At 34.7% G+C, this 26,222-nt stretch overlaps 1 protein-coding gene across 1 annotated transcript; it reads right to left on the bottom strand.

Annotated features, from left to right (window-relative positions):
• Positions 1-1,980: 1,980 nt before the first annotated feature.
• LOC128547951 (uncharacterized) lies at positions 1,981-6,827 on the bottom strand. Its single transcript, XM_053521917.1, has 2 exons — positions 6,195-6,827; positions 1,981-2,422 (listed from the first exon to the last, which is right to left on the bottom strand). Exons 1-2 carry the CDS (start codon positions 6,508-6,510, stop codon positions 2,364-2,366), a joined length of 375 nt encoding a protein of 124 aa, XP_053377892.1. The 5' UTR covers positions 6,511-6,827; the 3' UTR covers positions 1,981-2,363.
• Between the last annotated feature and the right edge of the window lie 19,395 nt (positions 6,828-26,222).

The following is a 26,222-nucleotide window of genomic DNA, read 5'->3' as shown; positions in this document are numbered from 1 at the left end:
ATTCTGTTCTTGTTATTCTTTACAATTAAAATTACATCGAATAAAATATTAGTTATCATAAGAAAGGCTTCAAAGTCTTAATTTTGTTGAAAAAAATTGCAAATATTGTTTGGCTGGTAATTTGCTTTTGCTAGTATCCTAATCGCTTTATGAAGCTTCAGTCTAACTTTTATAATAATCAGCCTTTCTACACTCACATAAGGCTAATAAATAATACATACTTTCATAACCTGAAAATGACTAATTATTGAATTTTTTCATGTCACCTAATATTTTTTACAGATTGATTATGCTTATTCAATGGCACCGGTATAAATAATCAAAGAATGCTAGTGGTCCTTGCTTGCTTCTTTGAGTGTGTAATTTTGAATCATGTGCTTTTTTCATGAACATGTACTAAACTCTGCACAGTGACATCACGGTGTGCAACATTTACTGCGTAATATGATTGCTAGCATTGATTTAACTATTAGGACGCTAAGCATAACGTAAAATGGAATATATACATTGAAAAAATAAAATGAAGTTCAGTACCTACCTTAGTCAACAGTGCAAGACTTCAACTGTTATGTTAAGCACTCAATATAGTGCTGTTCTGTACCGCAGTATTACAAATAGTACTTACTATAATAGTAACCATTTTGTTAAAGGTGGTCAATCTCATTTGATCAACATTTTTTTAATGTTTATATATTGCTTGAGAATTATTTAGCAAAAAGATTTTTTGCATAGAATTAGATCCCTATTACAATTTGTGTTTCATTGTTTGTTATTACATTTTGTAACTTTTCCCCTTTAAAGAGAAAATGTTGAAAAAGCTGTGAATTTCCTTTTATTTTAACACAGAGGAAATAAATATTTTAATAAAAAAAATTCAAATGAGCTGCGGCTTGAAATTTAATTACCAATGCAAATTTTGACAAATGTTATTACATTACTCCTATACTCCTAGAATAGCTTTGGCTTAGTATGATCTTTTTCATTAATACATATGCTAAAATGTTTATCTTGGTTGTGCAAACGGATCAGAAAAAAATCTGACTTTAAAAATAATAAGTTAAATTATTACAGATATTAAGTGACAGATGGGAATTAATACATGTTAATGATCAGTTGTTGAAGTTTTAAACAACAATTTTATGACCAAAATAAGATAAACGACCTTAAACATTTTGTATTTTGAAACAGGTCATTGCAAGGCAGGTGTGGTAGAATACTAATAATATATCGCTTTGCATAAAACATTCGCTGGTATACAATCATTGAAGTTATAATGACATACTTTCAAAACAAATACTTAGTCAAAAATAAATCTGACCAGCATCAGTAATATTTACAGCATGAAAATTATAATGACACATACTGTAAACACTGATAGCGCTAAGACACTCACCTGAGAAATGGCTAAGCAGAAAAGTTTTAAAAAACCTGAGATAGGTAAAAAAAAATGCTACAGACCAAGTTTTGTGATAATCTATCAAGCCGTTCATGAGAAGTTGTTTGAAGTTTTTTTTTTCTATTTTTACCTATGGTAGCCCCTAAAAAGGGGCGAAGTGAAACTGTTGAACAAAACTGAGAGCGGTGCATGCTAGGATGCTGCAAACCAAGTATGGTGAAGAGCCATCAAACGTTCATGAAAAGAAGTTGTTTAAAGGTATTTATATTTTTAGCTCTAGTGGCCACCAAGCGGAAGTGATTGAATAAATTTGAGAGCGATCCTTATAAGGATGTTACAGCCCAAGTCTGGTGTAGATCCATTAAGCGGTTCGTGAGAAGTTGTTTAAAGTTTGTTGTTTTGTATTTTTAGCTCTGGTTGCATCTAAAAGGGATCAAGCGGAACCATTTGAATAAATTTGAGAGAGGATCTTGCCAGAATGCCACAGGCAACATTTAGTGTTATTCTGAGCAATAGTTTCAGAGAACGTGCTTATGTAAGTTGTTGAAAACAGACGATGGACACTGGTCCATCCACATATACTCGATACAATGTCTTAGATATGACGGACAGAAGGTTGGACAGACAACGCTAAAACAACATTGAATCATCCTCTTCCAGAAGGGGAAAACAATTGAACTGCTGGAGATCTTTTTACTGCATTCCTACCAATTGATTGTTTTGTGTTTTTGATGAATAACTTGATATGAGTCCATGGCCTTTCACCCAAGACTGGCTCGTTTCTTTTTAGCGGTTTCTATTTCTTTCTCCCCCGGTAGTTTATCCAAAGCAAAAATATTACAAGCTAACGCTTCCTTTTCAAAGGCTGACCATGGTTTCCTATCAGTTGTATTTTTGCCTGCACTGGTTTATTTCTTTTTTCTTTAAATGTCTCAGGTGTGTTACTGTAAGTAACAATTACACTGGTTTAATCCATTTCTGCTGCAACTGTTACAGTCTTATCTTCTTTATCCTTCTCCAGCGGTTCTTAAAAGAAAATAAAAAGAATTTTGAAAAAGTTTTGAAACAAGATTATAACCATAAATAGTCATAGGGAGGACATGAGTTTTAGTCTTGAACTGATACAGTTTGTAAACAAAGATTATTTTTGATCAGTTCACTTAATCATGTTCTTCACGAATCAATAATATTTATATTGCTAAAGTTCAAAATAGTTATGGTATTTCACCCATCATTGACACTATTCAAAATACTAAAAAGCTAAAAATTTATGGAAAACAGGTGAATGGACACATTAATATGAATTCTGAAAAAAAAATGGAGAGGAAAGTACATTGTAATCAATTTGGTATGGCCTAATTAATTTTGAATCGAAACATAGATAACACATTGATATATCAAATGACTATAGTACTGCATGTGTTATTGCTGCCACTGATGTTATGTTTTAAGCATAAAAGTTAAAATCCAATGGTGAATAAAAATAAAACTGTATTGAGTGCAGATATATACGAAATAAAAATTACAAAAGGGAAATATGCGGATAATTTTAAAAATATGTTGGTTCTCTGTATGTTACTGATTTATATTCTTCATTGTTTTCTCAATTGTAACAATCAACCTGAAATTCTGAATTATTATATCTTTGCCTTGCCAATAATGGTAATACGAGTTTATTGCGGTTAAAGATGACTGTCCTGAAGTGAGTTGTTTCTTAATTAATAAATCTATTGGTACGCAATACTGTAAAGTCTGTGCAACTCATCTTCATTCCGCTTTTCATTAAAATATACAACCATGCATTCTGTCATAAAATGGCTATACAGATCTCGTGCAATTCTATAAATCAATCATCTACGGAACTCTATGCATTTCTTCTGGAATAGCTCATTATTTTGTTCTGTCATAAACCAGTCTGAAAGCATTTAAAGTTTATGCAGATTGCACTTTATTCACAGTTTGGTTAGAAATTGCCAGAAAAATGCAGTAGTAAAAGTCTTTTCAGTAAACAAAACAAAACATTAGGAGTAAAGGGGTAAAATTAAGTGTTTTTGCGCTCATTTCTGATCATTTGGACATACACGTCCTCGATGCGGTCAACTCGCACACATGGAAAAGGTTTCAAAACCTGACACAGACGCAAAACTGGGGACGCTTTACATGCTATTGGGGACATAACTGACGCATACTTATCACTGAAAAGATATTTTCGTACATGGTCGTCTCAAACAAGTTTGCATTTCATTTATTTTGTTGGGTTTCACGTCGCACCGACATTATTATAGGTCATATGGTCATATGGCGACTTTTCAGCTTTGAAGCTGGAGGAAAACCACAGATGCCCCTAAGTGCATTATTTCATCACGAGCGGACACCTAGTTAGAACCACCGACCTTCCGTAAGCATCCAAGAAACAAGAAAGTAGTAGGTCAGAGTTAGTTGACCCCTAATCACTTGGGGTCATCAGGTAATTATAATTAAACATTCTAGGAAATATGATCTGATAATGTTTGAAGTATTTTTCTAATATAACTCATAAATCAAGTGACACCCGAGCGGAGCCTCTTTTCATCCCACGTGTACAATTTGAACAATCTTGTCAGAGATCCACTAGGCAATGCTACATACCAAATATCAAAGGCCTAGGCCTTGAACTTTCAGACAAGAACATTTTTAAATATTTTTCCTATATAAGTCTATGTAAAACCGGGGAACCAATGAGCAGCGACTCTTGTCTTCACCCCAGGGGCATAACTTGAACAATTTTGGTAGAGGGCCACTAGGCAATGCAACATACCAAATATTAAAAGCCTAGGCCTTGAAGTTAAAGGCAAGAAGATTTTAAAAGTCTTTTCCTATATAAATCAATGTAAAACCTGGGAACCCTGGTTGGGTCCTCTTTTCAACTCAGGGGCATGATTTGATTAATATCGCTAGAGGACTATAAGGCAATGCTTAATACCAAATATCAAAGGCCTAGGTCTTGTGTTTTCAGACACGAAGATTTTCCAAGTGTTTTCCTATATAAATCAATGTAAAACATGGGACACCCGGGATGGGGCCTATTTTCACTCTAGTGGCTTATTTTGAAAAAAATTCACAGAAGACAATTAAATGATGTCACATGCCATATATGAAGGATCTAGGCCTTGAGGTTTTGGACAAGAATACTTTTAAAGTTTTTCTTTCCAGTTGCCGTGGCAACCAGAGTTCTGTGTGTAAATTCAATTGTTTGAATAATTTTAAAAGGTGCCTTCTAAGGATCATTCCTGTGAAGTTTGGTGTAAATCTGCCCAGTCTTTTTCAAGAAGAAGATTTTTTTAGGAAATGTCGATGGACGCACGACGCACATTGAGAGGTCACAAAAGCTCACCATGAGCCTTTGGTGTATGTGAGCTTAAAAGCTGTTACATAAGTTCGAATAAACATTAATTCATTTAACTTCATTACCAACAGTAGTTGTTAACCCTGATTTAAAACGAAGTGCATCCTCTGTAGAGCTGTACCATTGGGAAACCTGAGTATATTTGTTGTTCACAGGATGTTGCTCTGGAGCGGATAATTTACATGTTTGGAAATATTATCTTATGAAAATAGATGTTAGCTCTCCAGAGATATTTAAGAAATATTATAGTATTATGCATATAAACATAACAGAAATATATTCCAAACAAAATTATTTTTCAAAACATAAGAAACCTATTAAAAATACAAAACAGTTTTCAAAATAGATGTTATGCATCATTACATGGTAAGAAAAGCACTACTGTTGATACTACATATGAAAGTCATAAAGGTAGGTAATAAAAACAAGGCAGTCTGAAAGACAGCTATATCCCCCGCCCCTGTTGTTGATGGTATACAGTGGAACCATTTAACATTCGGGTTGTGACCTTGACCTTAAACTGACAGGGGTGAATTTTGAATTCTGCACATGGTCTTGATAAGGGGTATTACAACCAAGTCATATTAGAATCCTCCATCAAGGGGTTTAGGAGATACAGAGAAGACATAAAAAGGAAGGCTCAAACATTTAAACCTCGAGTTGTGACCATGACCTTGAGCCAACATGGCTGACTCCTAAGTTCTGCACATGAGGTGATCAATTGACTTAGGTTTCATGATGTTCCTTCAAGGGGTGAGTAGATACAGAGCGAACACAAAATGGAAGGCTCCAACATTTTATAGCGATTCGAATTTGCCGTTATTTTACAGTCCCGCCACCTTATTCCTCTCGTATTCAGACTGACTTGTTCGATATCAGTACTACGATTAAACAATTTTACTGGCTTGGCATTTCCATTTTCACCCCAGGAAGATCATTCCACACATTTTGTACCCGTTTTATCAGATTTGTCCCAAACTTTTGTTGAACGGTATAATCCTTGACCAGGCCTCGTCTATCCTTCTGATTAAAGAAGTTATTTATAATGATGTACAAGTCCGATTTTATCTGGTATTACTGTTGTCCTGGCAGCTGGAACTTCATGAATTAAGATTCTATCAACAGAAGCGGTATGTGCTATATATTTTGACCGATGTTTTGCGGGAAAGATTCTGCCTTCACGTTCAAATATCTTAAGTGTAATCAGTTTTAACTTTTCGATTAGATCTCTATTTGGAATACCAGTTATATCATTTTCCCATTCTTTTCTAAAAAATGTACTTTTAAAAAGAAATACATTGGATTCTACTGCAAACGGTTTGATAGCGTCTGTCCAGTTAAATAGATCATTTCCATGAGGGATAATAAATTCATCCAAATCAACATTAACTAAATATTCAGAATCGCCCTTACTTCGAAACAAACAATCATTCAAAGCAGCTGTTTGGCCAAAGTAATGGATTTCCGCTGGTTCCTTTGACTTCGGATATGTGCTGACCCTCATAGGTAACTGCCATTGCACAACGTTTACTAAGCCTTGTCTTGAATAATATCCAAGCACTTGATCTACATTGGTGGAAGTAGAGATGTTGTAAACCACGAACTTCTCGGCTCCAAGTATTCTATTCAGTTCAATCCATTCCGCAAGTTCATATGCACGACTGTAATTAAAGTATAACGGCGAAAGACAGACAGCAAATCGGTTTTTGTATGCTTCCAGTTTTGACATTCTTCACTCGGAGTATATTTAGTGGAGTTTCACACGTTTTCGTTACTAAAGAGATGTACTTGGGCATACGAGATACTCCAAGACCGCATTCAAATATTGTAGACTTAAATCTGAAAAATACATTAAAAATCCATACTTTATTAATCTTTGAAATGACCAACTTAGTGTTATTTATTCCGTATAAGCTTATGTTCTGCAACTGTTATTCAGAGAATAATTTATTTTCCCTGATGACAAATGCAAACAAAACGAAAAACAATTATAAGTCAGGTAATGACACTGGCCAGATGGTTATCCTTCTACTGGATATATTTTACGAAAACATCCTCATGTGTTAGCAAATGATACGTAAACATTAATCAATACAAGTTCTGTACTTGGTCACCGGGTTAAACTTCCCAGCATCACTAAAACAACACCTTACAGCCGTGTATTTATTCATGTATATACACAAAAGTTACATTTCACCAATTAAATAATTAAACAACAAGGTCAATACAAAGCAATTAAGGTTCATTTCATTATGTTGTTTGTTCAAAGCAATATTTCACGCAACACGCCAAACATCGAAAACTCACGTATTATTATTTAGGGTGAAGCTGTAAATATTGAAATTTTCGATGGTCGTTTATATAATTAAAATTATACGAGATTTGTATAGCGCCCTTTTCATGATAAACACGTTCAAAGGCGCTTTACATATAGAAAAAGCAACCACACAGGGCGCGGAATCCATCTTCCACTAGTACAGACACATCTGACCAGAGGGACAGGACGAGGTAAAGCCCCACGAACAGATAGAGAGAAATCATTTTAGATACAGGCCTGTCCGGCTAACTTAGCCTAGCTCTCTGCGAATAGACAGTCTGGTTCTTTAACGTGCCCAGTGTATAGTGCCGATACACGCAAAGCCGTCTTTCCTGGCAAGAACCAGTACAGGTCTCTTAATTAGGTGGGAGACACTCAAGAGCACCTCAGAATTTTCCAGTGCCTTGACCGGGATTCGGACCCCGGACCTCTGGATTGACGGTCAAGCGTATTATCACTAGACCACCGACCCACCTATATAATATACTGATTGGGATATTCGGTGTTTACTTACCTATAATTTTTACCCTCCCTCGGCTTCCTGGCCGTGCTCTGTTTTTCCTTCACGAACATTTCTCCAGAGCTTTCATTCTGGTACCAACACTGGCATACAGTGGTGGTAGAGACAATTTCTCTTGCTCCGGTAATGAAAACCTTTCTTCTTTCTTTGATAAAGAAAGCAGAAAATACAAACATAGTCTTTCCTTCATCCACAGGAAACCAAGAATTCTCATCAATAGGTTTATGGGTAAACTTTAACCTCTTACACTCCTCGCTTTCTACAGTTATTCCATTTTCTTTGCCGTCTTCTTTACTTGAATATTTATCAATATTTTGTTCAAGACTGCCTCTATAAGTAGTTACCATATGGTTAATCAGATATTCACTTTTAATAAAGCTTTGTAAATTGTAAAATAAATACATTTTGTACATAAATACTTGCAACACAATGAGTAACACAGATAAATATTTTAGCGAGCGTTTCATATTTATTACACTGCCTACATCACTTATGTAATGGTTAAATAAACTGCTATACTGTACCTTAGGCGGCTATCATATGTTAATTTGGTTTAAGGTATTGCAGCCTTAATAGTCATGTTCAAAAATGGTATTTGTTAGGTATGTTCTTAAAGTTTACTGTGTTTTGCTGTGTGTTGCAAATTTTAAACAACTTTAACTGTGCTGTTCTTTTATAAATTTTATAAAATTTATGGTATTTCCTCAAGCTCAAGAAGCGACAAATTGCAAAGTGATGGCCCTTGTCCAAAACGTTTGCAGACAATTCATTATACCATTAATTTTAATAAAAGGAACACCAAGCTATTGGTAAACAATAATAAAACACAAAATAAAACTGTTAATATCATTTTTTTCTAGGGTGTCTCAAGAAAACGGATTTAATGAGACAGAATTCTAAACATTTTGGTCGAGTCCTTTGAACTGTTTTAAATTTTGCTCACTTCATTTATAAATAATCTTGGTGCAGAAGTAAAACCTACCTACATTTCTTCCACAATATGTAATCTAAAGAGTAAAGGCAAAATAGAGAACGTTTACCGCATGTAACTCAGTATCTTTAAAGATGTCTAACTCTGCCCCCTTCTGTTTCAGAGGTAAATTCACTTTGAACAGCAAAATATTGCTTATCAAATAAAACAAATCCGCTTTTATACAATATATCAATAATAAGTCTTGAAAAGAAATAAAAAAATCTTCCTAGGAAGAAAGGAAAATAAGAGAAATAATTGGTCCCAGTGGGGCTTGAGCCTACGCCCCTGAGAAAATACGTTTATTGTAGGAATTGAACACTCTTCAAAAAGGAGGTACACAATTACGGGCCTAATACCTTAAAACTGAATGCAAATATCTATTCATGCGAATTGTGCCACAGTTGTCACTTGTAATACACCAATATTATACTATTCATAGATGTTATCGCGTAGATATGACTGCAAGAGATAGTAGAACGTGTTACTAAAGATTCTGTATCCATGGAATTTCATAGGAGATGATGAAATAACCTCCCTTAGTTAATCTATGTCCAACCTCAAATGGAACGGGATTACATTTTTTTCTTCCGATGAGAACAGAGAAAAATGACCACAATACGGCAAATATGGCTACAATTATAACGTTGAACGTCTACTGTCAAGTAATAACCAGGTATATTTGAGTTTGATCAAATAACATTCATCTGATCAGAGCAATGTGTTGGACAGCTTCCTTCAACATACTCGTCTTCTTTCGTAAAATTATCAAGCGAACAATCATTTTCCGAAATCCTGTGCTAGTTGTAGGGGATAAAGATGCTAATTATTTTACAGATTTTCAAAACCGCTGAACTTGCATATTTTACAAATGCATGCTTTTCCTTAAGCAGGGCTTAACTATCTTACATCTAAAACCAACTTGAAAATATATGTTTTACTAAAATGTCCAATTTTCTGAAGTCCGTGTTTCTCGTAGCCGCAGCTTGAACTAAATATCATGCTACTAAAAGTAAGGTGCTTATTGAGAAGTTTGCAGTTATTTTTTCTGTGCGTACTGATGACACACATTAACCTTGGGCGTTTTCATTAGTTTATGCTATATTGCTTTACTTTGATAAAATAGTTCATATTATTGCCTCATTTGAATGTATGTATGTGTATAATTTATCACTTATATGAATTTATTTCTCTCATGTTTTTGCATATATTTACTAACCTAGAGAATATGAAATATACGTTCAAATATTTGTATCCGGAAATGTTCAATATTACTAAACAGTTAATTTTATGGCACGGTGGCGCTGACTTCCTTACACATTCCCACTGGCTCGGAATTATTTCCGTTTTCTCAGCGTTAGCTGTTTCACATGGATTTTGACCTAGGTTATGTAATAATCGGGACACGGAACAGACGCACGCGAGAATACTAAGGTCTAAAATGACATTAAATATAAACAGGCACATATTAAATGGAACGTATTTAGTAGTTTTGTTACCCCAAAACTAAAATGATTTATTCTTATTTTAAAGTTTAAGTAACTTGCAATGTACGACCAGTGTTTAGGCAAAGAGGTAGCGATGATAACTATGGACGGAGAATCGAAACTTTTCCCCTAAGCAAAGGTATGGGTACACACACCGTATTGCAGAGGAAAAATTGAAGCCACCGTGCCATTAACTTTGATATGCATTCTTGGAATCGAAAATATACCGGGATTGTTAAACAATCCGAGTTCGTTCTGAATGGACAGAGAAGCTCGTCTCCAAATCATTACCTGCAGTTATGATCAGAACACAATGCAAGAAGTCTGAGCGACCAGAGAAAACATTAATGTACCAAACCTTTGCGACAATGAACTCAATAGGAAACACCTAAGAAGACACAAAAAGAAGGTGATTCTTTTAAGAATAGAGAGTTTGGCATTATACAGAGTCAAACTGAGTGTCATGATGCCAAAATGTATGATATCACGAGAGTATCTTACATTTGTTTCAAATCGCTTGTTAAATGTATTCATAAATTGTGTATATTGGCTCATATTATCAACATATCTTTTAAAAGGTTAGATTTTCAACAGGCCCGCCCGCTTAGTTCAGTAGGGAGAGCGTTGGTCTACGGATCTACTCATGTTTTTGTTTAAAAAATATTAACTGTAATATCTTTCAAGAACACCATCAATAACGGAATACGTTGATATGATAATCATTTTTGTGCCCCCCCCCCCACCCCATGAGTGGTGGGGGCATATAGATTTGGTCTTGACCGTGCGTCCGTCCGTCCGTACATCCGTCCGTGCGTGCGTGCGTCCGTCCGAAGTTCTCGAAAAGTATTTGATATAGATTCATGAAATGAGTCTTTATCATAATATGAACTTGCGCACCTCCTATTTTTCGTCTGGCTCCGCCCCCTATTTTCAGAGTTATGGCCCCTGAAATAGTCAAAAATGCACATTTTCACCTTGTGACATGCCTAGCTCAAAAGGGATTTGATATAGATCATGAAACCTTGCATGAGTCTTAATCATGATATGAACTTGCGCACCTCCTATTTTCATTTGGGTCCGCCCCCTATTTTTACAGTTATGGCCCCTGAAATAGTAAAATTGCACTTTTTCACCTAATTATGTGCCTAGCTCAAAAAATATTAGATGTAAATTCAGGAAACCTTGCAAGAGTCTTTATCATGATGTGGCCTTGCACACTTGGCATTCTACTTGAGAATCTTACTCTTATTACAGAGTTATGGCCCTTGAAATAGCCAAAATAGTTTTTTGTTTGTGATGCTCATAGTTCGAAAAGTATAGGACCTAGAATAATGAACCCTTTTCATAAAATGTTTGTTGAGGCTATACCCCATTAAGACTTTTACAATCGTGCATTGTATACTGACGTCATTTTATATAAAATGATTTTTTTTTGTAATCGCACTAATATCCATACAATGATTATGTTAATTGAAATGTTTTTATTTAATTTTCATTTTAAAACCTCTTGTAAAAGTCCTGCACTTTCGGACAATTAATATCAAAATTCACGCGAAAAACGATCATACTTACAGATAAATTGAATGGGCGGATTAAGAGAAGTAATGTTCATTCTAAAGTTTGAAATCTCAAGGAATTTTAATCGGACTTCAACTTCATACGTTAACTTCGCAAGAGACGTTGAAGGGGAAGGCGAAGGTTGAAATCTCAAACTCTCTAATCTCTATCAACCACCTTCTACGGAAGAACGAAAGCAGACAGGAAGCGGTGCGTATTATGCCTAGAAAGGTGTTTGTACAGATATTTTTGAACAGATAAAGAACCATATTTCCAAAAAATCACGATTGTCGCCCCAGGTATCCTTAGAAAAAAGTGACGGAATATGCTTACGGATCTGTTGTTGGAGGTTATCTCTCAACAAAGGAAACAGAAGACCGGATAACATCTAGCTTTAATTTGCCCGGTAAAATGAAAAATATAAATTGATGGTGCCGCTTATGTGATTTATGCCAGAAGGAAACTTTAATGGGCACTTTGTAAAAATGTTAATATAGGGGCAATGCCAATCATAGATGAAACTTTCCACAAACTAGCTTTCGACATAGTAGAACCTATCATACCAGCATCAGATAGTGGAAGCAGATTCGGATAATGCTACTTGATATCATGTGGCTGTAGCCGAGGGTCTGTTAGATTTATTTACAAGAGTTGCATTCCCGGGCGAAGTACTAAGCGACAGAGTGAGCCATTTTACCTCAGACTTGGTTTAGGTGAAGTAACTCTTCACAACATCATACAAGTGCAACGATTTACGCGAGCATATGAACGGAGTGCTAAAGGGTATCCTAAAACTTATTTGCCAATAAAGATCAAAAGATTGGGATAGATATCTTGCTTCAGTGTTGTTCATATATAGAGAAGTTACAGAAGCTAGCCTGGATTTTCGCCATTTGAGCTGCTGTATGGTAGAACAGTTAAAGTTTTAAAATGCTCCTGGACAGTGAAAGCGACTCCCGAGAAACACTACACGTACCGGTAGTGGCTGTTTGTATTAGACATGACAAACTTTATATAAACATTACTAAGGCGAAATGTTTCAGAGAAGAATATTAAAGGTCGGAGACAAATTTCAGATTATTCTACCTACACACAAAAACAAAATGATGCTACAATAAAGTGATCCATACGAAGTAATTCATAAAATGAATCGAGTGGATAACAAGGTTCAATATGGTGACAGAGTAGCAGCATCCCACATAAATCTGCTAAAAGAGTATATAGAGGGTTAACCAGAGGGAATTGCCTGCAGTGTAGCTGTTATAGAAGCTGATATCAAAGGCTATTAAGCAGGAGCTAAATACAATGAAACTGCAACAGATATATATATATTTTTTTGATTTAACGTCGCACCGATACATAATAGGTCATATGGCGACATTCCAGCTTTAATGGCGGAGGAAGACCGCAGGTGCTCCTACGTACATTATTTCATCACGTGTGGGCACCTGGGTAGAACCACTGACCTTCCGTAAGCCAGCTGGATGGCTTCCTCACATGAAGAATTCAACGCCCCGAGTGTGGCTCGAACCCACATCGATGAGGGGCAAGTGATTTGAAGTCAGCGACCTTAACCACTCGGCCACGGAGGCCCCGCAACAGATAATGTCGATCAGGCACTAGTCATTGGCTTAACATAAAGTAGAGCTTGTAGACTTACCTCCCGTCAAAGTGAAGCAATATCCTTTATCATACGCTAAGCGTGAACAAATCTAGATACGGAAATAGAAGACATGCTCTGAGCTGGAGTCATTGGACCAGCTAAATCTGATTATAATTCACCAATTGTGATAGTAAAAAAGAAGGATGACAGTAACAAATGTTGTTTGACTTAAGAAAGCTTAACATCATGATGAAGTTTGACACCGAAACGATGACAGATATGGAAGACATACCAGCGAACTAGCGAAAATAAAAACAATGCGTTTTTCACGAAGATAGACTTAGCTAAAAGTTATTGGTTGTCTCCTGTCGCTGAACAGTTTTACAGTCCAATAGAATTCTCTATTAACAAGGGGTCTTTCCAGTTCAACAGCGACAATTAATTTAAAATCTTTGGATACACTGTTTCTAGGGATAACCATTTTGACATACAGCGGATACATTTTTGTAGACAAAGAGAAGCTATTGTTACCATTCGACCCTCAAAATGAATAATTCGTTTAAAAATGTTAGATTTACAGGACATACCGTAGGAAATGTAGTTGTGCAGACGAAAGAAGAAAGTATTTTACGTGATCAACAAGCCGAAAAACCTAAAACCAAGAAACAAGTAACATCATTTTTTTTCAAGCCGATTTTTTACAGAACGTTCATACCGGTGTTCGCAGAGACTGCGATGTCACTGACTGATTTAATAAAGAAAGGTCAACCTAACTTGTTAAAATAGAATGATGCTCAATACAATACAAAGCCTTATAGACTTAAAAGACCAACTAACCAGAACACCAATCGTGAAATTAACAAACTTAACAAGACGTTCGTACTGCAAACGGATGCTTACGATGTCGGATGTGGAGCTGCCTCACTACAACAATACGAAGAAAGATCTTTTTCAGAAGCTTGTTTTAGCAACAAATTCATCACGTTACAACAACTACACGGTTACTGGATGAAAATGTCTGGCAAAAGTAGTATGCATAAAGACGTTCCATACATACCTATATAGCAGGAAATGTTCTGCTGGGACAGGCCATAACCCACTTTGTATATCAAGAAAAGCAAATTGGAGAATATGAGAATGAGATGGGCTTTATATTTACAAACACCATTAAGGTATTTTCCTACCATAAACCTACTTTTACTGCAATTCTTGGGGGGTTGGGGGATGGGGGGGGGGGGGGGGGGGGGGTTAGCGGGTTAGGTTCAAGCCCTTCTGAGACCAAATTATTTTTTCCTTATTTTCCTTTTTTCTAAAAAGTTTTAACTTCTTTCAAGATTTATAATTGATTTATTTTACAAAAATGAAAAAAAAAAAGATAATTTGATACGCAATTTTCATGCGTTAAAAAACAATTTACTATTAAACAAAGGGGAGTTCACACTTAAAAAATTGAGTTACATGCGGAAACTTTTTTCATTAGTTTTTTGAAAAATTTTGGTAGGTTTTACGTCTCCCAAATTTTTTTGTGAAGTAAACACAATTCAAACGAAACCCAGGATTGACCTTTTTTTTTTTTTAAATGTTGAAGTTAAATTCGTCTCTTAATCCGTTTACATGAGGCACCCATAAAAATGTTTGACTTTTTTTTTTGGTTCTCTTAAAATTTGGTTTCCCATATTTGATGTTTTTTTTTTTAAATTAAATGGAAAATGATTCTCTGCAAATTTTTGGATAGTGGCCATCACTTGAATTTGTCTCTATTTGAGTTTGAGGGAAAACCAAAGAAAATAAATTTTTTTTAAAAATCGCACGGTGAAAGTTTTTTAAAAATTTGCAAAAAAAATGCAAAAACAGGTCCCTTTAAAAATATACCGAAAATGCCTTTTGAAAACTTTACTATTAGGGACAAATACCTTAAAAAATTACACTTCTGAATGCTGGATTTGGTTGCAAGTTAAACAAAAAAAAATAGTAAACCCTTTTAAATTTGGGAAATAAAATTAAATATCATTTGGGGCATAGCTGGGTTGTATAGTAATACGCATCAATAAAAACAATGAAAAAAATCACAAATAACATTTTTTTTTCATTAAAACTTTTTACAAAGGATTAAAGTACATCCTGACGACATCCAAAAATGCTAGTTTTTGCCTTTTTTATTTGTTGTTTTTTCTTTCCGCGGATGACTAATTCTTGTGACGTCGGGGAAATGTGTTGATATATAAAAAATAATCAACTAGGAAATTGAATTCAGTTGTTTTAGAATTTGCGATTGACGGTTGACGCACGGACCGGAATAAATGCCGCCCAGCAAAATTTTATCATACAATTTCAATGACCATGTAAGAATCAAAATAAAGAAGGCCGTCGAGTGGTTTTTTATTTGATTTGTCACAGTTCGAGCTCAGATGCGCAGGAATTAACCAAAATGTTTAATGTATCAAATTAAAAATGCGATATTTTCAACAGGGAATTTTTTAAAGAATGGGTGTAATTCAATAAAATGTTTTTAAATTAACAAGCTGTTTTTATTTTTTTGAAAGGGGAAATGAGTGTTATCATTATGTATTTTTAAACAACGAAATTTAAAAAAATATCTAAAAATGAACATCTAAAAAAAACCCCAAACAAACAACGGGAAATCCCACGTCCAAACACACGCCCCCAAAAAACGAAACCCACACACGCAGATGCGTACACCCACTCCCCTCGAAAAAAGGGTCAATATAGGGGAGTGTACGGTCCCGTATATTTCGAAAATACGGGGTATACGGGATGTATTTTAAATTACGGCCCTAATAACGATCCCGTATTCGGAACATCTAGTTATGGGAAATGTATATTTTCATGCATATCGGGACCCCGTATACCCCCAATAATAAATGTATTTTTCCCCATATATGCAATATACGAACTTTCCTAAAAAAACCCCTAAAAAAATGGTGTTTTTCGGTCCTGTTTTAACAAAGTTTTTTTTTCAGTATTCGAAGGGGTTTGAACTTTTTTTCCCCCTATACTTTCCGTTTTTTTAAAATAACGAACAGGGTATACGACCGTATATTCCAATATAATAAGGGATCCTGTATTTTTGTCTTACGGATGTGATTCATCTAATTTAAAACGGGCATATACGGCTTGTTTTTTTAAATAACGGGGGTTTTTTTTTTCCGTATACGCGAAAAACTAAAAAAGGGACCCCGATTTTTTCATTAGGGGAGTGTTTTCATTTTAAATCGGGGCATATAGGGACCTGATTTCAAATATACGGGCTTCGATTTTTTCCGTATACCATGAATCTAAGTTTTAAAAAACGGATCCCGACTTTTTCATAACGGGGCTATACGAAACGTATTTTTGATATACGTGCTACGGACTAGTCCCTTATGCAGGTAAAAACGCAATATACGGAAACCGGTACTTGTTATATGGGGGAAAATACGAAACTGTACTTTTTATTAACGGGCTACGGACTAGTCCCTTTTGATAACAACCGTATTTTTTGATTAGGGGCCCAGGTTTTTCCCCGTTTATGCAAATATGCAAAAATTACAGATTCCATTTTGTGTCCATTTAACTGAATTTGGTTTTCGTATTCGGGAATTCCGGACCAGTATTTCAAAAGTACATTTACCAGATTTTTTTCCCGTATAGCATGTACAGATAAAATCCCGTATTTTTTTTTTTAAAGAAAACTGATTTGTATGGGGGCACCCCTGAAAGATGAAAAATGAATTCGGTGATCCCTACAGCAGAAAAAAAGTATTTAAAAAAAGCAAAGACAAAACAGGTATAGAAAAAATCATATTGTTTTTAATTTGGGACGTCGTTTAAAACTAACATTTTTTTTCAATTAAATATTTTTTTAAATCAGTTTTTAAAAACCCGTTATGAATCTTTTCTTTCTTGTCCAAAAAAATAAGCAAAATTTTAAAATGTGGTAACAAAAAACATAAAGCATTTCTTTATATTTTTATATGTTCATTTTCTGTTAAAAAAACTACAATTCGCACATTTAATTTCTGCGGTTGACTCACAGATCAGTTGTATCACTTCTTTAATTGTTGTACTGTTTTGTTTTTCCCCATGAATGCGATTACCGCATAGGTTTTTTCGATTTCCCGTTTCTAAAAACGAGCAGTACACCCCCCAATGTCCGAAGATTATTTTAAAAAAGACGCAGTTGTTTTGTACGGGGAACACGATAGTAAGCAGGTTAAAAATGATGAACCACATGGAAATATTCTTTTCTTGATCTAAATAATATGTTTTTATCTGTTGTTCAAAATTCATAAACGAATGCTCACCGGCGTTGTCGCATCTGTCGATCAAACAGTAGAAACTTCACACATAAGTATTTCCTACGTGAAAATAAACAGTCGTCCGTTTTCTGTTTCCCATAAAAAACCTTGTGTAAACCGGAAAAAAAAAAATGCACGCATCAAAATTTATAAAAAATGGCCTTGAAATTTAATGGATACTGTAATTTATTTTTAAAATGAGTGAAATTAGACAAAAAAATGAATGTGGGCCCGGGAAAAACAAACCCCTGACCGCAGCGGAAATAAAAAAATTTTCCATTCGTCCATTATAATCAAGGGGGGGTTTTATGTTTAAGCCGTTTAAATAACAATTTTTATCGAAAAAATTAGTTAAAACTTCAAATTTCTCTTGTTTCCGCAAACCAATTTATTTCATTACTTGCATAATTATACACCTTAATATCCATATACAAAAAAAAAATAAAACCCGGGCCCATGAAAAAACCAAACAATGGGTTTGCGACCAGCAGGATCGAGACCCCTGCCAATCCGTGAGTCGGTCGGAGCCATGTTTCGCTTTTAAAAGCCTTTTGGGAAATTAGAAAAAACTGTTAACGAAAGCAGGACCTGAGGCTGCCGGTGCGGGGTTTGTCTCGATCCTGTGGTCGAAAAAAAAGACTATGTTGGTTTCTCATGGACGGCCAATTTAATTTTTTTTTTGTTCTTGTCGGACGATCTGGGGGCCGTGCCTTTTTTAGTATTCGTTTAAACTTGCTTATTTCTTAAATTTATTTTAACCCCAAGATTGCAAGTTCCCTAAAAAAGAAATTTAATTGTGTAAAAGTTTAATCACCCTTTAAATTTCATTGTGTATTCAATATTGCCGGGATAAAAATTTTTCCCGGTCATTTTTGTTTCAAGCTGGGTAAAAAATATGAAAACCCACTTACACTGATGGGTATTTTTAAATTTATGGTTTTAGGGTTAAACTGTTAGTACATCTTTTTTGCGCCCCAAAAAAAAAAGACTTTTGTGGTCATATTTGAAGATTAACACTGAAAATGGCGTAAAAAAGAGAACAAATAATCCAGTAAATCGGAAAAACGAAACTTTAATTTGTTAAAATGCAAATGGCCCTTGAAAATCGATTTAAAATAACAGACTAAGCGAGCAATTACTTTTGTTTGACTGTATGGTCCTGAAAAAAAAATTTTTGTTTAGATTTAAATATGTAACGATTTTAAAAAATAGTTGATACCATTTATATTACTTAATTTTTCTTTTTTTTGACAAAAAATAAATATTATATACAATTCGATTTGTTCCGCTTTTTCACTTTAATTTAATTTAAACTTCTTTAAAGCTCGTTAAAAACCCGTTTGCCTGTAAAGCACAAAAAAAATATAAGACCAAAGCATTATTTATCGTTTCCCCAACCCCCCCCCCCCCCCGGTTAACAACAACATTTGACGAATCGAAAAAATTGGATTTTTGTCCCCCCGCTTTAGGGTTTTAAAGATGTTCAAAAATGGTAATGCAAAAGACTATAGTTTTTGTTTTTTAGGTCACTAAAAATCTTATAACTTTCGTTTAATAATCAAATCTATATAATATAAATTTTCTATTTTACCATCTTTTTTTTTAAATCCCCTTGAAAAAAAATCGCCTCCAAACCGTTAATGCTTAAAAAGTCGTAGAGATAAAAAAATCTGTAATAATAATTTTTTCATACTGACATGATATTTCGCAGAAAAACATTTTCTCTGACGGGAAAGAGTGTTGTAATTTTTTGCAAGAGTTCATCTAGAAAAGCGTTTTTTGTCAAAAACCGGTCCCCCCTTTTTTTAAAAAAAAGATTGTAATTATTAATTTTAAATGTTTTTTCCCAAATTTCCCAGTTTAAAATCGAATAAGAACGGCGTGCCGCCTTATTTTTTTAAAAACTAGCCTGGGCCCCCCTAGCTTCTACAAAAAAAAACTTCGTTGGATTTTTTTTGTCCTTTCAACTTCTGTTTAACCCCCTGGTATTATAAAATGATTTTGCACGATATTTTTTTTTTATTTTCAAACACTTGAACATCAACTTTTGGGACTAAATCCTTGTAGACTATGGTGAAAAAAAGAAAATAAATTAAATGTTGTTGTGAAAAAAATGATCAATCAAATAAATTGATAAATAATGAATAAAACTTTTTAAACGGCTTTCAAATTTCTTTTTTATTTTAAAATTACAAAAATTTAAACTGACCTTTTTGACGCTTTGTTTTTGTTAAAGCAAAAAAAAGCAACCCATTTTCCCGAAAAATTAAAAATAAAATTCAGGTCGGGTTTTGTCACAAAAAAAACCCAGTTTATTAAAATTAAAAACCTATAAAAATATACTTACTCGTGATTTTTTCCCTTAAAATTTGCAAATCTGATTTCGCGTGCGGTCACTTAAAAGGCGAAGGGTGACCCCAACTGATTGGATCCCAATATTAGAAAAAAACCCCCCCCCCCAATAGTTTACGCAATTTGGTTTTAATTTGGCATTCCGAGTTTTTAAATTTTGCAATTTGCAGGTAGAAAAGTTAAAATTTCGACTGGATTCCCGGGTTGGGGTACAGGCTTCGTCTGATTTAGTTAATAGAACAATTTTTACTTCATTGCAGTAAAACTTTTCGGCAAAAATTATTTTTTTTTTCGTGGAGGGAATCATGTAAAGCTTATACTTTGTTTTAAATGAAAGCACTCATAATCTTTCCCAATATCTTCGAGCGTTTTCTTAATTTTAACAATTTTGTATTTTAACAGTCAATCAGTGTCCCCATCCACGTTACCACGGTTATCATTGCTTAAAAGTAAAGAATTGATTTTATCGCTACTTTTTATCTTTATAAATTTTATTTTTTCTCAAAAATATTTTTTTTTAGTACGTTTGTGCGGGTAATGTTCTGTTTTTTGTCTAAAAATTTTAAAATAATTGACTTTTTTAAAAGGGGAAATATGTTAATTTTTTAATAAAGGGACCATAAAAATCACGGTGCGTTTTGACAATAATTGGGAAAAAGTTTGCAAATAAATTTGGAAAAGTAAGGCCCCAAACCGAACCCACTACCGTATTGGCACCAAACGTTTTGCCCCCCCGCTACCTGCACACAAAAGTTAATATCAACTTAAAATTTATATATTAAATTTGTTCGCTTTTTTTGTTTGGACTTAAAAATGGATTTATGGAAATTACAAAATATTACATGGCTAGGCCCTACAAAGCCCCCACACCCACAAAAATAAATATCTCCACAGTAACTACGTGGAAAAGGGGGACTGGGAAACATTTTTTTTTCACAGCACACGTGTTGCCCCACTTTTCGCACAGTTAATCCCACTGCGAATTGTTGTTTAACAGTGCGCACGTAAACTTCTTGCAACAGTTCGCATTTTAACTATCACTTTCGGTTGTTAGCTGACCGTGCAACGTAAAAATATTACCAACGAACTATCAGTACGCCTTTTTTCAAAAACAAAAAAACCTTATTTCGTAAATTAAGCAAACTATAAAAACACTTCCTTATGAAAGAAAACCTTTTTAAAAAAATGCAGTCTTTCCGCTTTTTCTTGACAGCTAACACGTGCGCAGGGGTTTATTTCACATGGGCCAGGTAATAACGTGCTTTTCACTTGCCACGGATTTTTTCCCCCGCGCACGTGTGAATTACCCATAGCACGGGGTAGCTAACACTGCGCACAAAAAAATAAAAAATTTCCCTATGTCCTCGTTTTGCCACCGTACTATAATGAACATCTGCAGAAAAACTTCGAAACAAAAAAAAACAACGGTAGAAAATTTTTCGTTTTAAAGATTTTTATTTAAGTAACATTGAAAGGAACATTTAACAAAAAAGGATAAAATACATATTTTTTAGCTCTTTGAATTTTATTAAACGAATGACTTCGGTAATTATGTGCTTTCTTTTTAAAAAAAGCATTTATCTACAGTTGGTTTAAAGATTTGACCCCCCTGGAAATGGGTTTCCGTGGGCGAGTGGTTTAACGGCTTCAACCAGTTTCCCATCACCATGCGGGTTAAGCCTCACTCTAGTGTTAAATTCTCCATGTGAGGGGACATTAAGCAGTGCTCCTCGTCACGATGAAATAACACGTTAGGGGGCCCGGGGTATTCCTCCCCCAAAAAAACAGGGAAATTCGCAAAGGGCCCAAAAAAGGGGTCGCGCAAATTAATCCCCAAAAAAAAAAAAAAAAAAAAACGACCTATCGGTCGTAGAGCCTACGTATTAAAAACGAACGAAAAGGGGTTCGTTTTAATCTTGGCGCAGACACATTAATCGGTTTTTTTTGTCTTAAAAATATTAGAATTGATTTTTAAGAAAAGTATCAAATACATGTCTTATATACTTTTTCGACAGAATAAAAATGGATTTGTTTTCCCCCCTTTTTATAAATTTTGCATTGTAGCCAAAGCGTTGGAAATGTCAGAAAAAGAGTTAATTTATGCTTGCATTTAAATTTTTACAAGGGGTGACCACGGATGTATTTACACTACAAAAAAAGGGGTGAATGATTAACCTTTTCTTTTCTCAATCGGCTATTTGAAAAAAGTTAAAATAATCGGGGGCGGTTGATAAATGAGGATTCATTCTGTTTGGTTTTAAATTTTTACCCGTTTTTGGGCCCTGAATGCTTTTTTTCAGTTTTGCATATTAATTAAACATTTTTTTCTTCAAAATTTGGATTCATTTTACATACACGTAAAGTGCGAAAAAAAGCAAAACGTTTGACCTTTTTAATGGCCCCAGAATACATTTTCATACACATTTTGATTGCTCCCGTTTTTAGAAAAAAAATTAAAAAATTTTAAAAACCCCGTTTTCCCGGGATATACGGGGGAAAAATACGGGGTTGTTACCAACAATACGGGCATTACGTCCCCTATTTTCAAATATACAATTATTTAAAACCCCTTTTCCGCATATAGGAAATATACGGGTTTAAAAGAAAAATTACGGAAATTTATCCGTATTTCAAAAAAACAAAATATACATACCCGTATACCCGAATATCGGGGAAAAAAACGGGGTTGATACAAAGAAAATACGGAAAAAATAGGTCCCCTTTTTTAAAATCCAAAATTTTAAGTCCCGTATTTTGGCATATACGGGAAATATACGGGGTTGTCACCAGCATATACGGGGCATAACGTGCCCTATTTTTTGAAAAAATACAAAATCACATTCCCTATTCCGAAATCGGAAATATAGGGGTTTTTAAAATTTAAAATTTACGGACATATACGTCCCGTTTTTTGAAATATCAAATTTTTTAAATCCCCTATTTCCGGCATTACGGAAATATACGGGGTTTATCAAAAATATACGGGGAAATTTTAAACCGTTTTGCTTTAAAAATTTAAAGAAACGCCGAAAATTTGCAAAAAAAAAAGGGCATCCCTTTTTCCCCTTTTTTGGCAAAAAATTAAAAAGACCCCAAAGGGGAATGATTCTGAAAAATTTTAAAGGGTATTATCTAATTATGAAAACAAATTTCCCCTTTTTTAAAAAACTATTGCGAAAAAATTGTCTTTGTTTTAAAAAGGGTATAAATTTTGGAAAGTGATACTCTTTTTAAAAATTTTTTCCCCGTTTAAAAAATATTCCAAAAGTAATCTTTCTTTACTTTTTCCCTTTAAAAAAATTTTTCTTTTAGAAGCTCTAAAATAACCCCAAAGTTTGTCACCAGATTATTTGAAATTTTGAAAAAGGGGAATACAATTCTAAAAGTTTCGAAAAAAGATCAATTCTTTATGAATCAATAGTCCTAAAAATAGTATAAACGTTTGCCCCGGCTTTTTGGTTGACTGATTTCTGTGTTCCATTCTGAATTAACTTCGGAAAATTTTCTTTAAAAAATTTTATCTTAAAATTCTACAAAAGTGCAAGGTTTGGCCCCATTTTAGGTTTATAAAAAACAAAGAAAGTACAAACAGGGGGAAAGCCCCCGCACCAAAAACGCAGCCTCCCCAAAACGAAAAACCCCCAAAACGCAAAAGTGCACCCAAAACACACACACCCACAAGCACACCACCCACACACAACCAGACACACACCACAAACCCCCACACACACACCCACACCCGCGCGCGCCGCACACACACAGCACAAAAAAAGCCAACACATGAGGACAAAACGAACAAAAAAAGGAACACAGTGGGCACCGCCTTGGACCGGTATGACAAAAACCAAAAATGGGGGCTTAAACCCCTTTTTGGTGCGCACCCCCCAACCCACTCTTTCCCCACCCTGTTTTTAAAGCCAAAAGGGACAGGTAAATAAAAGTAATGCCTCCGGGGAATCTCAAACACGTAAATGGGAAAAAAAAAAGGCTGGCATGTAAAACCAAAAAGCTCGTGTAAAAAAAAATAAAAGCAAACCAAGAACCAAAACATATGTATCAATGCCTTTTCAAGACGGTAAAAAGAGAAACACCCCAAAAACCCGACAAAAAAGGCCCCAAACAGTATCAAAACATTTGTTGGTAGGATTAAAAACTCTTTTTTTAGAGTCGGCTACTAAGTCTGTACGCTGCATTAACGAAAATGTTGGGGAACGGGTTTTTTTGAAGGGAAAAACAAATAATGAGTTTGGTTTGAAAGCCAAAAAATTTATTAAGTTGTGACCTAGACAACAAAAAACTTAAATAAATTTTTACCTAAACCCAAGTTCATCCCTTATTCCCATTTCCCCCATTTTTTAAAGAAAGTGCTAAGAAAACAATATGAGGTTTTCGATAGAGATGCTATTATTTTCAGATATAAAATTACTTTAGCACTTTAACATGAAGCAAATTTTAACACGAAAGTACCTCGGACTTTTTTTGCCTCGGGGAAATAACCGAGGACATTCCAAAAGTAATGCAATTTTGCGTTCGTAAAAATTTTCTTGCAAAAAAACCGTGTTTTCAGGGTGAACCCGGAATTTCCCTTTATAAACCCGGAAGTTTGTGTTTTAAAATAATGACCCCTTGAAAAATTTGTTCCACCTTCAAAAGGGCCGTCTTTGCCAGCCCAAAAAAGCAGTGACCTCAAAGGACAATGCTGCTTTCAACAGCTGGTTTATAAAGCTTACTTTTAGTGATCCGAGATAGTGCTTTCTTGGATTTTCGGTGCCGTATGTAAAAAGGATTTTTTTTTTCTCTGCTCGGGGGGCTTTTTTTTCTCTGTCCCCCTTGTCAGAGCGCTCTATTACGTATTGTTTAGGAAATTTTTTGGCCCAATTTGCCAAAGAAACTTATAAAGTTCAAAAATTAAAATCCGCAAAAAAGTCCCTTTCCCCAAAAGGACTGATATTGATTTTTCATTGCAAAAACGTCCCCATTACCACAAACGTGTTTAGAAAGGTACCGTAAACCCCTAAATGCAAAACACGATATTGTCAAAAATTTTTTGTATTTTATTTTTCGAACTTAAAGGGAAAATTTTCCTTTCCTACAAAGTTTCAAAGTTTTTTATACGAGGGGGGTTCAAAAAATCCCGGAAAAGTCTCTCATTCCCTTTTTTTCCCGGTTCTTTTTCTAAAACTTGAAATTGACATAGAACATACTATACAAAACATAAATTACAGATTTTGAAAAAGCCCAATATTTTTGTCGCTCCGGGACGCCCTCACCCAAAAGCGGCCCCCCGTCATTATGAGCGTCATATCACACTCAGAATCATACAACTCGTGATTAAATTTATTTAAATTTTTTCACCATTAAAACCTTTTTTCACCCTTCCCGAAGAATAAAAATCTTTTCATTTGATGTTCCTGTCAATTGAAAAACGGCACTGAAATGTGCCCCATCACCTTTTAATTTTTAAATGTGCTTTTCATGTCTGTAACACAATCGTCAGCGTATTCTCCCGACCACTTTTAAACATCATCCCCCCCTAATAAAATTTTTTTTTCAAAAAGGGCATGTCCCCTTAAACCTTTTTTCCCAAAATTTGCCTTTCCTTGATTTTTTGATTCAGAAAACCCCCAAAAAGTTTTCTCCAACTTCCCTTCAACACGATTTTCAAGCGACGACCAACCATATGCTGCCAACCTTTTTAAGATGTCACATTTATAATTTTTTCGTTTTTGGCGTAAAGCTTTTCTTTTCATACCAATTTTTCCCCAATTTAAAAAAAGGTTTCTTGAAAATATAAACGGAATAAAGTTTTGCCAGTAAATATAAAAAAAGACAAAATTGGCCGGGGTCTCACAGACGTTGCCCTGGGGGCCGCTTTCTTTAATTACCAAAACAATTTAACTTTTACTATCAACTCAAAATTCCCCAGTCTACATTTTGAGCATTTTCATTTTTTTTGATGATACTGAAGATTGAGAGCACTTTTTCCGGGGATTTATTGAACCCCCCGTACAACAAAATCTGAAAGGGGTGAAAAAATACTGAAAAATAGCAGGAAAGGTCTTTACGGTTTCCAGTTGCCATGACCGCTGTGCCTCACAAAATTTCCGATCGTTTTAAAAAAACTGGAATAAAACGATACAACCCTCACTCCTTTTTTTGCCAGATAAAGGTTCCCTTTTTTTCTTTCCCAAAGGGTAATCGCTGACTGGACGCAAACAGCTTCAAATAAACCGTGGGGGTGAATGTCAGCTACTTAAACCATTTATTTAGTATAATTTCATTAGCAACAACTCGCGTTACCCAAAAAACAGTGTCGGAATAAGACCCAAAAACCTAA

This window comes from Mercenaria mercenaria, chromosome 1 (genome assembly GCF_021730395.1).
Source record: "Mercenaria mercenaria strain notata chromosome 1, MADL_Memer_1, whole genome shotgun sequence".
NCBI lineage: Eukaryota > Metazoa > Mollusca > Bivalvia > Venerida > Veneridae > Mercenaria > Mercenaria mercenaria.
This window is presented reverse-complemented; position numbering and strand designations above follow the sequence as displayed.